The 15,767-nt window shown below is 43.9% G+C and overlaps 1 protein-coding gene across 1 annotated transcript in view; it reads right to left on the bottom strand.

Annotated features, from left to right (window-relative positions):
* Positions 1–299: 299 nt before the first annotated feature.
* The window catches only part of LOC115459689 (calcium-transporting ATPase type 2C member 2-like), a gene marked incomplete at its 3' end in the record, with an annotated part of 28,351 nt that continues 12,883 nt past the window's right edge, over positions 300–15,767 (bottom strand). The window contains exons 4-10 of the mRNA XM_030189498.1: positions 14,296–14,466; positions 11,185–11,282; positions 11,027–11,077; positions 8,730–8,896; positions 1,253–1,321; positions 1,047–1,163; positions 300–589 (exon numbers count right to left, since the gene is read on the bottom strand). Of these exons, the coding sequence (XP_030045358.1) occupies positions 300–589; positions 1,047–1,163; positions 1,253–1,321; positions 8,730–8,896; positions 11,027–11,077; positions 11,185–11,282; positions 14,296–14,466 (963 nt within the window). The remainder of the gene's footprint in view (positions 590–1,046; positions 1,164–1,252; positions 1,322–8,729; positions 8,897–11,026; positions 11,078–11,184; positions 11,283–14,295; positions 14,467–15,767) is intronic.

Here is a 15,767-nt window from a genome sequence, read left to right as displayed (position 1 = left end):
CTGGTTCGAAGAATCCTTCATCAGGGATGAAAGGTGCTTGTCATTCCTATACTTTTAGAGCTGCAATATTCCTTTCAAAAGTTTGCAGTTAAGTGACTCATAGCGTGGCAGTGCCTCAATTCCTTCTCAGGTGGTGTCCATTTCTTCTCCAATGTTGTCTCCCAAGTCAAAAGAAACCTGATCAGCTGGATTTCACTTTTATCTCGAGACAGGCTTGGAGCCCTCTGTACAATGGAGCCCAGAGCAATTACCCTGTTTGCCATTTCCTAACACCAGCCTGGAGTGTCACCCTTGCTTACTTGCCCCATTAGTATCTACCATCTTGTTTCCAAATTCAACACCACAAAGCCACTTCTCCCCCAGTTTGTTAACCCCCCCTTCTCGCTTTCCCAGCAAGATTGCTGCAGGTGCCACTTCCAGAACAGCTGTTCTGTCTTCTTTAGGTATCATGTGACTCTTAGCAACTTTGACCCACACAATGTCCAAACTCCCCTGCTGTTTCCAATGACTCATCAGAATAGAATGGGAGTTTAGATACTGCAGCTTTAAGTCACTGACAGCCATGCAGCACTGGAAGAAAATGAGACACCTGTTCCACAGAAGGTGAGAGGAGAGTGCATTGAGGTAAGAGAGTGTCAGAGGATGGCACTTAAGATCAGCAAGAACCTCCACTGCCTCCCTGAACTTACAGTGACGAACACTGACATGCGGACAAATGTATGCTCATGTACCAGAATGACAGAGAACCATGGAGAAAGACAAGAAAACTGACTTTGATAAGGAGCAATATCTTCCAGGCAGTCAAGAACCTATGGATGACAGCTGGGAGATATACTTAGCATGAGCAGTATAAATGGGAACAAAAAGACCAGGTGTGTGGACCAAACAGTCCTTATCAGATACCTACTGTGATACTAAGTTTCAGAAGAATCATACCATAACAATTATTTCAGAATTCAGATAACAAAAACTGGATACACTGTAAGACAGCATTCAAGTGGCATTCCAGGAAATATGCATAAAAATTCCAGTTTGTGGCTTCTTACCTCTGTGCAGGAGGTCCGTCCATTATAATGTTGATCCATAAGATCTGCATAGCATTCAGTGGATTGGGTAAATTAAACACCGTGGATAATGTTATGAGGCTTAAAGCCGAAATACTCCTGTAGAAAGAGGGAGACAGGACATCACAATTCTAGGCCACACTTCTGAAGGAATTTGGCAATTTTATTGAATTTAAAAAAAAACTTACGTGCTTAGCTGGAACCGAACAAAATTTTTGATATTGTAAAATATCCCTTTTCCTTCCTCGATGGCATTCCTTAAAAAGAAAAAAAAAAAAAGATATAGGTGCAACTCAATATGAAAATAACAGGATGGCTTTAAAAGAAGGATGGTTCATAATTTGTAAATATTTGCCTATCTGAATGGCAATTTATGCTGTGACCTCTTTTGCGAAATACCAAGTAATCAGGCTGACCCTTGATTGCCACTGGCAGTGAATTCCACCACTTAGCAACTTGGTATCTGCAGAGTGAACAGACTTATAGTGATATTGTGATGTGACAATATACATCCCTTTCAAAACAAGACATCAAAGAAATCTTCAACGAAATCAATCAAAGTCTACACATCATGAACACATGGGCAGACACATTCCGCCTGAAATTAAATGCAGAAAAAACTCAATGCCTGGTACTCACCTCCCAATACAACACTAACGAATTCAACGCGATAAATACACCAAACCTAAACCTTCCAATATCAAAAACGCTAAAAATCCTTGGAGTCACTATCGACCGCCACATAACACTTGAAACCCACGCAAACAACACAACTAAGAAGATGTTCTACTGCATGTGGAAACTGAAAAGGATAAGACCATTCTTCCCAAGATTCGTCTTTCGTAACCTAGTGCAATCCCTCGTCCTCAGCCATCTGGATTACTGCAACTCATTATACGCAGGCTGCAAAGAGCAAACACTGAGGAAACTTCAAACAGCCCAGAACACAGCAGCCAGACTCATCTTCGGAAAACCAAAGTATGAAAGGGCAACACCACTACGAGAAAAACTACACTGGCTTCCACTTAAGGAACGCATCACTTTTAAGGTATGCACACTAGTCCACAAGATCATTCACGGCGAAGCCCCAGCCTACATGTCCGAGTTGATTGACTTACTACCCAGAAATGCTAGAAGATCTTCCCAAACATACCTCAACCTCCATTTCCCTACTTGCAAGGGCGTGAAATACAAGACGCTACACGCGTCAACCTTTTCTCACATGAGCACGCAGCTTTGGAACACACTGCCGCGCAACTTAAGAGCGATCCACGAACAAGCATCCTTCCACAGATTACTGAAGACCCATCTATTTGAATCAATTTACAGAAAGAACCAAAACACAGAGTCCACACTCACTGTTCATCAATGCATCATACATCCACTTACGATCTCCCATCCCCCATAATTCCACATTACTCATACATTTACTCACAGAAATATGTACACCATATGCCTTTGTGTCTTAACACTGCCCTTAAGCTTCCCATTGTCTCCTTCCAATGTCTCAATGTTGATGTCCCATTGTGATATTCCTAATGATAATTCGATTATCTCGCATAACTTGTACAATATAACCCATAACCAAGTTGTAACAAATGTATTTTCATTATTCTTATCTTATTGTAAGCCACACTGAGCCCACAAAGAGGTGGGAAAATGTGGGATACAAATGCAAACAATAAATAAATAAATACATTCTCTTCCAATCTGGAAGATGAAATCTAAGGTAGTCCCTAGAACCAAAGGTTATATTGCAAAGGGGAATAATTATTAAGGGCTACAGGTAATCCGGTGCCATGAAAGAGTAAAGCACATAATTTAAACATAACCCTGGCTTTAACGGGCAGCCAGTGCAGCTTGCATAATAATGGAGTTGCTCTATCAAAATATGATACCTTGAGGACAAGCCTAGCTGCTGTATTTTGGGCTGTTTACAGCCGTCTTAGGACACCTTCCTTATATCCAGCATAGATGGAATAGTAGTAATCGAATCGAGTTAAAACCAAGGATTGAACTAGCAGTCTAAAGATGTCAGGCAAGAAATATGATTTGATTCTCCTTAGCTTCCAAAGAGACCTCAAGGATTTTTTCACTTCTGAGGAAACCTGAGGCTCGAACATGAGGTGACTGTCAATTAATACACCCAGGGCCAGATGCACTAAACTTAACGAGCCATTACCGAGCAAGTAGTAAACCGTGGCAAGCACTAAATGCTTCTCCGAGCCATTTTCCGATCACGGTAGCAGCTAACGAAAACGGAATGCAGATGAGCAAATTAGTACCCCAATGTGTATAAATCGTATTGTAATGAGATGCACTACAGTTTTCCGATTACCTAACCGTGGAAAATCTAACAGGAGGTCTGTACCTCTCGCTGGGGCTGCGCAGCCTCTAAAAACTTCTATAAATGTAACAAAAAAACAAATTGGGGAAAAAAACATCCAGTGCTAGTCAGGGATGTCCTTTATGAACGTCCTTCACTTCCTAGCCACATCCAAGTGCTCGTCACTTCCACACTATCCAAACTCTCCAAGTATCATTGCCACCTGGATCCGTGCCCCAATTATCTGATGAAAAATGTACCAGAACGATTACAGAACTCACCACCCACTTAAATTTCCTAGTTCAACAAGGCTCCTTCCCCTCCGAACACGGCAATATTTTACTTACACCGATATCGAAAAACCTGAAAAAAACAGCGAATGACATCACCAAGTATCGACCTGTGGCCTCCATCCCTCTTCTAACCAAACTGATGGAAAATAGAGTGACCTCCCAACTTAACGAATTCATACAAAAATTCTCCATACTATATGAATCACAATCAGGTTTTCGACCTGCACACAGTACAGAAACAGTATTACTCACCCTGGTAACTAAGTTCAAACAAGAAATTTCAGTTGGCAACAAAATACTTCTTCTGCAGTTCGACCTATCCAGTGCATTTGACATGGTAGACCATGACATTCTTACGAAACTACTGGACAAACTAAGAATCGGCGGAAACATCATCAAGTGGATAAAAAGTTGTATCACCACCAGATCTTATCAGGTTAAATCAACCTCATCAGTATCACCTGCATGGTCATCAAAATGCGGAGTCCCCCAAGGCTCACCCCTATCCCCGATCCTTTTCAACCTTGTGATGATTCCTCTAGCAATATCCCTATCTAAACATGGCCTAAATCCCTACATCTACGCTGATGTCACCATATTCATCCCTTTCCAATCCACCCTTACAGAAATCTCAGAGAAAATAACCACTGCCATGAGCATCCTAACATCATGGGCCAACGCTTTCAAGATGAAAATGAATAAAGAAAAAAACTCAATGCCTAATCCTATCATCATAACACGCTACTCAGATCCCAACCATCCTGACCAACCCTGACGTTACAATCCCTATATCTGACTATCTAAAAATTCTAGGAGTAACATTAGACAAACACCTAACTTTAGAAACTCATGCAAAAGCCACGACGAAGAAGATGTTCAACATGATGTGAGTACTGAAAAGAGTAAAACCATTCCTCCCACAGAAAACTTTCCGCAATCTAGTACAATCCACAGTGCTCACCCATGCCGACTACTGCAACAGCATCTTCATCGGTTGTAAAGCCCAAATCATGAAAAAACTCCAAACCGTCCAAAACACAGCAGCTAGACTCATCTTTGGCAAATCACGATTCAAAAGCGCAACACCGTTACGGGAAAAACTTCACTGGCTCCCCATCAAGGAACGCATAAACTTCAAAGCCCACACAATGATCCACATGATCCTCCATGGTGAATCTCCAAGCTATATGTCCAACCTGATCGATCTTCCACCCACGAACTGGATCAAATCTTCTCGAACATATCTCAATCTCCATCTTCCCAACTGCAAAGGCCTCAAATACAAAACCTACTACGCATCCAACTTCTCTGTTATAGGCAGCCAACTCTGGAATGCCATACCTCGACACATCAGGAAAATCATTGAACACCTACCCTTCCGGAAACTACTGAAGACTTACCTCTTCAAACAAGCCTACCCAAATGAACCATCCTAACTCTTGAACCCAACTCCACAACACTAGTATTACCCAAACACCAATTCCTTTCCCCACATCTCTTACTATTGACCTACTCTATGAAACAATGTCATCTCTGATACTTTGTCTCTTGCACTGTATTAATTCTGTGATACTTTGTACCACACCCTATGTAACTATGCATATTTTCAAAGCACTTAGCCTTCCAAAGTTCCATAGGTTTCTATGGAACTTTGGAAGGCTAAGTGTTTTGAAAATGAGCCTAAATGTCATCTCGGATACTTTGTTCCATACTTTATATTAACTCTGTGCTACTTTGTACCATACCAAGCCGCACTGAACCTGCTATCGAGCGGGGTACAAATGCTACAAATAAAAAATAAAAAAAATAATACAAATAAAATAACACAAGCTGGACATCTTCCTGCAGCTTCTGTGATGGGTGTCCTTCTCGGACGTGTTTTTCTTACCTGCCATTAGGAAGGACTTCTCTGAGAAAAAAAAAAAAGGATGTCCCTGTTTTTCTTACCTGCCTAAACTGACCACAACCACAGTTCTCTCAACAGTCCCCTCCAAGGTTGTTTTCAGCTTGTGCCCCCCCCCCCCCACAAGATTGGGACGTGCAAGGAAGTCCAAATCAAAACTTTTTGGATGTCCCTCCCTCCAGGTCTCTCTCAGCCAATCCCAGCACGTTTAGCTGTTACCAGTATCAGCTAAACGCGCAGGGATTGGCTGAGAGAGACCTGGAGGGAGGGACGTCCAAAAGGTTTGGATATGTCTTGATGCATCGGGAAGGCCTTAGAAGGACCTGTAAGCCCTCTCACGATCAATGAAGATGGAACTCCTGATGCAGAAGCAGAAGGTTCCTCAATAGAAAGCACTGCCAGTGCCTCAGAAATAAGAGTATCAAGCTCCTCTTTATAAAACAACCTCAGTACTTTTGGATCTCCCTCCTCTAACATCTACTTCAATGTTGGCTCCTCTGAACAGACCAAAGCCACATCAGATAAGGAGGGAGAAGCAGAGATAGCCTCATCTCCCCACTCCTGGAGGTCTAAACAAAATCACTTAGGTGCTGGAGGAGTAGGAAGACAAGAAACTGAAGTACCTTGAAGCAGCTTTGACAGTCTCTGCTTCAGTAAATAGGCCTGGTGTAAGAGCAATATAAACTCTGGAGAAAACAAAGATCCTGATGCAGATGAATGATCTGTTGGGCCCTGAGGCTGTAAAATGGAGGCTGTACACTGTGTATGATCAAACAGAGTCTGTTCCTCACTGCCAGTTGGCCCCAACAAAATGGTGCCCGTTCCCATCTCTTGCGTACAGGCCCCCCCTGTTGGAGAGCCCGAAGTCCCCAACATATTTGGATGCTTCGCCAAATCCGAAGATGTGCTGCTGCCATTTCCTCCACATCCAGTGGGATTCCTGGCTTGCACGCACTGCAACACCAGCCAGCGGGTCCCACAAAGGGAAAACCATTTAACTGCCTCCACGGGAATCGCCATTCACCCCGACTGTCACAATTGCTGGTGAATCAGGATCCCTCCCCTGCGGTTCCGAGTCAAACTTTAGTTGGACTTACAATTGCTGCTGTTCCCCACAAGCTCACAGTCTCTATTAAGTCTTACTCCAGATGAGAATGGATCAGGACTGATACTCTGTCCCATGCTCTCCAGTAAACCTCTTTCCGTTGTTGTGCTGGAAAAAGAGAACTCCACAGGAAATAGGGCAGAGGCAAAGGGAGGGAAAAAGTAAATTCACAGGGCACCAGAGGCACGGATATGAAGACCTCCAGATATGACTCTGTAGATTCAAGCCACCCACAAAGCTCAACTAGGGACCAGGAGCAAATCACTCAGAACCAGAGGCTGAAAAGTGTGTCTATCCACCTGCTGGAGACAGGAAATTAGAGCTGGACTGGATGACAATAGAGAGATGTCTCAGCTCAGTTTTTAGTTCTCTTATCTCCACTTGCTGGTTGATGGACATAACTATCCCACAGGTTCTGGAATAGTGGGAAGCTACATAATAGAAATGCAACTTGTGGAAGCCGTCTTTTAAAGTAAATAGAAATCTCAATCAGTTACGTAATGTCCGCTGCTATTTTGATCAGACTACTAATCTAAAAAAAACCCAAACTATTCAGAATACAGCTATTAAACTCATTTACCACACCCACAACTTTGATTGTGTTTTATCTTTACTTCAGAAGCTGAAATTGGTTACCTATTGAACAATGAATTTTAAATACAAACTCCTCACACTCTTACCTTCTCTGCATTTAGGCGTGGATCCCCTATTTGGCATCTTTGACTATAACCTACTCTCATTCTTCATTTTTTTTTTTTGTTACATTTGTACCCCGCGCTTTCCCACTCATGGCAGGCTCAATGCGGCTTACATGGGGCAATGGAGGGTTAAGTGACTTGCCCAGAGTCACAAGGAGCTGCCTGTGCCTGAAGTGGGAACCGAACTCAGTTCCTCAGTTCCCCAGGACCAAAGTCCACCACCCTAACCACTAGGCCACTCCTCCACTCCTTTAAATGATCACCGCCTTGTTCTTCCCAGTCCCAAATCAGCTTTCTTCTTTATGGCCCCCTCACTATTGGAATTCTCTTCCTCTCTCTATGCCTTCTGAATCCTCTTTCAAGAACTTTAAAGTAACTTTAAAAACCTGTTATTCAATGAAGCTTTCATCTGAATACCTAGTTATTGAAGACACTTGCAATTGGTTCATCACCGGTTCATTCCCCCCCTTTTTTGTCCTGCCCTCCATCCTAGTTACTTCCCCACCCCCCCACACAAACAATTTGTTGGTTTCTCTTAGACTTTAGTCTCTTTGTTGACTAAATGGTTTCTTTCCTATTGAATTATTATAGTTCCTTTTTTCATTTTAGTTTATATTTTTAAATTTGTAAACCACCCAGATATAGAAAGTTTTAATAAACATAATCATCATAAAGAACTGGACCTCAAAAAAGTATGAATCTACAAATTCTTCAGTTGTTTTGTGATTTGAGCTAATACATTTAAGCATCCAATATGTAGTGTCAGCAGATGTGCCTTTTTACAAAAGATCGATTCCAGCACTGCTTTCACTGTATGCCCACACCAGGGGCATATCTGGAATCCGGCGGTAGGGGGGGCCAGAGCCAGAGGGGGGGGGCACATTTTTGCCTCCCTCCCCGCCGTCAACCCTACCCCGCTGCTTACTTTTGCTGGTGGGGGGCCCCAACCCCCGCCAGCCGAGGTCCGACCCGCAGTCTTCAAATTTCGTCTTCCTCCGTGGCCATGCTGCAAGGAAGTAACGCTGCAGTGCTGATTCGTTGAATCCAGTTGGGAGTCTGATGTCGCAGCACTGCAGCGTTACTTCCTTGCAGCATGGCCACGGAGGAAGACGAAATTTGAAGACTGCGGGTTGGACCTCGGCTGGCGGGGGTTGGGGCCCCCCTCCAGCAAAAGTAAGCAGCGGGGGAGGGTTGACGGCGGGGAGGGGGGCCAGGGCGAAATCTGCGGGGGCCCAGGCCCCTGTGGCCCCACGCAGATACGCCCCTGGCCCACACAGAATGGATTTTGCTTGGCCATGTGAACACTCACCTACTTTGAAAATACTTAAGCAGCTACATACATGATAGTGGAGAAGTCGTCATCCACCAGTATCATATCAGCAGCCTCTTTACTAACATCAGTTCCAGCCTGTCCCATGGCCACTCCAATATCAGCCGACTTTAGGGCCACAGCGTCATTAACACCATCCCCAGTCATTCCTACTATGGCGCCACTCTGCTGTAAAGCCTGCAGACAAAGAGAAGATGACACAACAATATGTGCAGATGCTAATGGAAGAAGCCATCACAAAAATAACAGGGCAAAAATGCATGTACACACACACACTCACGCCCCCCAACCACCCCTTCAGGAACATCACTTTTCTCCATCACAGATAGCTAATGCTTGTACTTTTAGCTAGGGATTCCAGACAACTGTCAAAGGCACAATTCATAAAGGCGAAACGAATGTAAACCAGTTTTATTATTATTTCTTCTTTCATTATGATTTCTAAGGGACAATTTTGGATGAGAAAATAAATACACACCCAAACCAGGCCAAATACACTTGACCCAACAGAGTGACCTAAACACAAACCTGGCAAATTATACATACAGCGAGTTATTTCAGAAAGCATTTTCTGCATGCCAAGCACATTTTACATTCTGGAAAATGACTGTTATAAAATTGTGCAGAAATACACATATCTGCAAGTATGTAATACTTTCATGCAAACTGCATGACATTCCCAGGTACATAGTTTAGCAGTGTCTTTCTTCTATGTTTGTGCAGCGCTGCGTATGCCTTGTAGCGCTATAGAAATGCTAAATAGTAGTAGTAGTAGCAGGCCTACGTTTGTGCATTTATGTGCTGCTGGGGTCTACTGTACAAGCCTATTTCACAAAATTATATAGGGGCCTATCCTGCTTTCATAAAACATTGCTACTGGCTAGAATAATGATAGTTTCACAAGTTCCCCAGAATTATAACTTCTTAACAAATGAATGGGACTTGTATCTGTAATCCTAATATAATACCTTTTTTTGTTAGTTTTTAAGGACCTCAGCAGGGATTAGAAATGGGTTGTAAATTCTTGTTGCTCGAACGAAGGATCCCTATATCGTCACTGGTCCAACAACAAATTTTTATGATTTTTGTAGTTTTATCACACATTCTTTTTCTACAATTAGTTCATTTTTTCGGAACTGCCAAAACCTCTAGGGTACATATATTTCAAGAAATACTTAGCTTGATAAATATCGGCTCTGGAGAGCAATTTGGCCCAACATGAATCATGAATCGCCGCCAAGCTGCTGTTTCGAGAATCAACCCTCCTACAAAAAAGAAACCATTATTAGGTCCAGAAAAAATTATTTTTAGAATGTCTATAGCATAAGATATTCTCTACCTGTGTTAAGCCAAACCATACATGCCGACTCAATTCCTGTTAAGATGGCGATGGCGTGTATGTGCTGGACATTAAATAAACAACTGACATGGAGCCATGCCAATCAGGACTCTCGATTCAATTTAAACCATTTGAATCGAGGGTCCTTGACTGGCAAAGCTTCATGTCAGCTGTTTATTTAAAGTCCAGCACTAACACGCCACCGCCATTTTGATTACAGGAATTGAGTCAGCATTTATGGTTTGGCTTAACACAGGTAGTGAATATTTTATGCTATAGACAATTCTAAAAATAATTTTTTCTTGACCTAATAATGGTTTCTTTTTTGTAGGAAGTTTGAACCTTGAAACAGCTGCTTGGCGACGAAACATGATTCATATCGGACCAAATTGATCTCCGATATTTATCAAGCTAAATATTTCTTGAAATATATGTACCCTAGAGGTTCTGTCAGTTCCTAAAGATGAGGTTTTGGTAGTTCCTAAAGATGAACTGTAGAAAAAGAATGTATGATAAAACTACAAAAAACTATAAAAATTTATTGTTGGATCAGTGACGATATGGGATCCTTTGTTCGAGCAACAAGAATTTACAACCCATTTCTAATCACTGCTGAGGTCCTTAAAAACTAACAAAAAAAAGGTATTATATTAGGATTACAGATACAAGTCCCACACAAAATAGGCACCATTTACGGGTGAAGTTATAAATTTGTACCCACAGAGATTGTAAAATAAATTTGAACTAGCATTTACAGAATTTGCACAAATTTGAAATTGAAATTATAAAGTATGGATGAACTGCTATACTTAGAAAAGCAAAATTAAATAAACATTTATTGTTCTACATTTCTCTAGTCATAAAAATGTAGACAGTGCCTGAAATCCTTTAACTGGAGCTGTGCTTGTGTGTTCTCAGCTAGGGGTTGTTTTTCAGTAAATACTGCATAAAAGAACCCAGTTATCTACCTTGATTATTTTCAGTTTGTGCTTTGGACTTGTTCTGTAGAATACAGAGACCTGGAGTTGGAAAACAGAAAAAAGAAAAAAAAAAAAGAAGAATCCTGCTGCATTATTTATAGTATGGTATGAAATGATCCCAATGGTGTCCATTTAAACAGCATCACCTTTTTGACAGCAGATGACAATGTCGACTCCTCCAGGATTTCCAACTCTTCTCCAGACATGGCTTCAAACTTCCCATTGCAGAGGCCAATGTTCCTGCCTGAAAGAAAAATGTGATAGAACTTCCTTCTATAGAAGTCACTACAAGTTTATTTTTAACAAAATGGAAATGTGCCTTCATCACTTGGGGGGGGGGGGGGGGGGAATTATCAAACATATAAACGGCAAGTGACTGTACTCACTTGCAAATGCGCAGTACAGACTTCCTTCTCTGTCCCGCCCTCGCGTCAAGACGTCATGACGTCAGAGGGCGGAACAGAGAGGGAAACAGAGTCGAATTGCTGCCGCTGCCGCCTGGAAAGGAACATCGCGCGAAACAACCTCCACCCTCCCCCCATCCCCACTCCCGCCCCCCCTCCGTATTGGGCCCCCTGCACTGACCTGACAGCACCTCTCACCTCCGTGTGGAGGCTGTAAAAAGGGGGGAGGGAGGGGATGTAAATAAGGTGGATGCTATGTGTGGATGAGGGGGGTTGCAAAAAAGGGTGATTCTATGTGTGGGTGCAAGGAGGGGACTGGAAGAAATATGGATGGTGTGCGAGTGCAGGGAGGGGAAAGTAAAAAAGATGGATGCTATGGGTGCTGGGGGGATAGGAAAAACATGGATGGTATCTGTGTACAGGGAGGGGGGGCCATAGGCACCGACTCCGTGCGTGCTTGAGCACCCCCAATATTTGACCCGCCGGAAGTCCCGGAACGGAAGTTCCCAGCCAGCCCGACCTGCGCTGCCCGCCCTCTTCTCCCAGTCCTCTGCCTCCCCCCCTGCCTGCGTACCGCCTAGAATTTAAAAGTCACTATCTTACCTCGGGGTCTGGCGGCAGCAGTGAAAGGCGAGCAGGCTCGGCGCTTCAGCCTGCCTTCCCTTCTCTCAAGGGCGGGACCAGAGGCAGAGCTGAGAGAGAAGGGAAGGCAGGCTGAAGCGCCGAGCCTGCTCCCGAGGTAAGATGGTGACTTTTAAATTCTAGGCGGCATGCAGGAAGGCGAGGGGCAGGCGGAGGACAGAGAAGAGGGTGGGCAGCGCAGGTCGGGCTGGCATTCGGAGGAGGGAGAGAGAGAGAGAGAGAGAGAGAGAGAGAGAGAGAGAGAGAGAGAGGGAGAGGGAGGGAGGGAGAGAGGGAGGCCTGGAACTCGGAGGGGAGGGAGGGAGGGAAGGGGGCTTGGAACTTGGAGAGGGAGGGAGGGAGGAGAGGGAGGGAGGGGGAAGGGAGGGGAGAGGGGGAGGGGGGCCTGGAACTCAGAGGAGAGGGGGGCTGGAACTCGTACAGGGAGGGGGGGGGCGGAGGAGGGGGGGAATGCACCATCTGTAATTTAAAATTTCAGCACCCCCAATCATTTTGAAAAGTTGGCTCCTATGGGGGGGGGGGGGGCTGTAATATTGGTTAAATTATGACAATAAACTTGCAGAATTTGCAAATTTTGTGCACAGAATTTTAAATTTTTTTGGCACAGAATTCCAGCAGGAGTAAACATACATGGGACAGAATGAGACTTGTGCTATACAATAAACTTTACCAAGATCAGGTTAAAATAGTGAGGCCACAGTATTAACGTGCACATCAGCACAAAAATTAACTTAAGTCCACTCTCGGTTTCACTAACCAGTCCAATTTCATCCTCCACTCTCTCCCTGCACAAAGCTGATGGGACTGGTGCACCCCACTATGTCATATAAGCTGAATGTTCGTCATGGCCCCAACACATACAACGAGGACTTATTGGCCCCCAACATCTGACCCCCTTTCCCCCAAAGACATGTTCAGTACAATCCCAGTTAATCGACCTTCAGTTATCCGACACTCTGGATTAAATGAAAGTCAATTAACTGGGCTCCACCCACACTTCTCCCAAAGTACTTCTTTCCATGTCCTTCCCCAGTCACCCAATCAAAGTAGATTCCACCCCACCCCCCAACAGGGTCTACCTTCAGAAGCCCTTGTGGTTCAGCAGTGCCGTGAATTCTGGTGGTAGCCTCGCAAAGACTACTGGCAGAGTTCACAGCAGCCATTTTGAAAACGGAACTGGCACAGGCAGGAACGAGTGAGGATCACTCTGCCCTGAACTCACTGCTGAACCACTAGGGCTTCTAAAGGCAGAGTCGGGGGGGGGGGGGGGAGAAGAAGGCGGCTCCTTTGGTCAGGTGATTGGGAAGGAACGGGAGGGGGGGGGCAAAAGCTGGGAGGCGGCTGCTGTTTGGGTGGGTGGGCAGGGTTAAACTGTGCTGAGTGGGGCTAGTGGGTGGGCAGGTGAAGGGAACCAGTGCCTCCATATTACCTGATTTTTGACAACCTTTCGGTCCCAATTAAGTCACATAATCGAGACTCTACTGTACATTAAGTGAGGGCTCAGCAGTCCTAACATCTGATCCCCAGCACAGTGGTCTGTCATCCCCTCCTGAAGCAAAGATCAAGGGTCCCATACACTGATGAATACTCCTTTCTCTCTCTAGTCTCCCCATTCCTTCTGATGAAAAAGTTAAAAAGATGAGTACATGAAAGAGTAAGCATGCTTCCCTCCCGCACCTGGTGATTTCCAAAATGGCACCAGTTCAGCTTTTGTGCATGTTTAACTTTACTGCATAGCCTGGGACTTCATTGGTTTCTCTTGCTGTCAGTACACGGGCCATGAAGTTCAGCAGAGTCTATAATGCACACACATACTGTATTTCTGGCACAATGACTTTTGTTTTCCCGCATTTGAAAGCTTTGGAACCTTCAAGTAAGGTAGCCTTTTCTTCAGCTTTGAGGTGGATAAGTTTTGGAATTATACATAGAGCTGTTCTGATAAGCACAACACTGAACAATTTAACAGCACTTCATAAGATTCTGTGACCCCTGAGGTGGGCCAAGTGTTCTCCACAAACCCTCTCGCCTCCCCTTGGAGTTCAATTCTTTAGCTACATTACATGACTGAAGAACTTGCGTTGGGTCTGTTCAGTTGTGGTGCTATCAATAAATCTCTTGTTTTGCAGCTCTCTTTGGCTCCTTGTGGATTTGCCATTGTCCTTTCCTACTTTCATTCTTTTTGTACAATGACTCAAAAGGAAAATTTCCTACCAATAGCCAATGCTGTTTCCAAGGCATCTCCTGTTATCATTTTCACAGAAACACCAGATTCAAGGAGGATTTCAACTGCTTCTTTCACACCAGTCCTTGGAGGATCAATTATCCCAACCAGACCTAGAAACATAAGCCTCCCCAGCTCTGGACCAGACGCAAGAGCAAGCACTAATAAGAGAGAAAGAGAGAGAAGACTAACAATTCAATATTTTATTAGGCAACAGTTTCTAGTATTTTGTGTTTGCAGAGTTCATTGCAATTATATAGCAGTATTGCATACGAAAGATGTTATAGGCAGTTTACACCCCCAAACCAATTTATTCTTTTGCATTAACATATTTCCATGTAAAAACAGAGTAGTCATAAACACTGTTGTTGGAAAGTGCTCAACAATGAGATAGCTGCCTATGTTTCAACCAGCTAGATTCAAACATCCAAGGTACAACCTTGGCCAGCAATGCTGCAGTTGAAAAGTTCACCTAAAAAACGGTGTGGGGGTGTGTGGGGGGGCAGGTGCTGTTGGACACCAGGAAATTATTTATAAATCCAGGGGACGGGGGTCAGGGCTACTACACTACCAGGGACATCTGGGCAGGGGGTCTGCATCAGGGATTACATTAGGGTCTCTCCTTAGTGGAGGAGTAGCCTAGTGGTTAGTGCAGTGGACTTTGATCCTGGGGAACTGAGTTTGATTCCCACTGCTGCTCCTTGTGACTCTGGTCAAGTCACTTAACCCTCCATTGCCCCTGGTACAAAATAAGTACCTGAATATATGTAAACTGCTTTGAATGTAGTTGCAAAAACCTCAGAAAGGCGGTATATCAAGTCCCATTTCCATTTGCCCCCTTTCCCTTTCTACACTGTCTTCAGATCTGTTGCTACATTTCTCACCCGGTAGATATCAGTGCACAGCTCAGAAACATTTCTATGCTATGCGCGGATGTCTACTGTACGAGTTAACTTTAGCACTGAAACCCTTTCTGCATCATGCGGCCCATAATAAATGCATAGACTGCTAGCTAACTGCATGCTTCTGCCTGCGGTGGCTTTTTGCATCGGCCCCTCAGCTAAGGAGTACTCCAGGCATAGCCTGAGAAACACTGCCACAGACATTTCATTTCTTTTTTTATACAATATTATCCTGTTTATAGTATGTAGTGATTTTTGCTTTGCTTTTCTTACAAATGGATGCAAGAGACTTTTCTCTTAACTTATTTTGAACTGACTGTGTAACATTCTCTCGCATAAATCTATAGCCCCCTCACATCTCAGCTTGAGTACAGAAGCATTCATCCTTCCAATCATATTATTTTTATTACCAGAGAGCTTTTTCAGACATTTTTTTAAACCCTTATTTCATACCAAGTTGTTTTTCATGTTAAAAGGAGTCAGGTAAAAAATACGGGGGGGGGGGGGGGGGGGGCACATTTCATTTGAAAATGGTAAACATGTGTTTACAAACTACCACC

The sequence above is a fragment of the Microcaecilia unicolor genome, unplaced genomic scaffold (assembly GCF_901765095.1).
Source record: "Microcaecilia unicolor unplaced genomic scaffold, aMicUni1.1, whole genome shotgun sequence".
Taxonomy (NCBI): Eukaryota; Metazoa; Chordata; class Amphibia; order Gymnophiona; family Siphonopidae; genus Microcaecilia; species Microcaecilia unicolor.
This window is presented reverse-complemented; position numbering and strand designations above follow the sequence as displayed.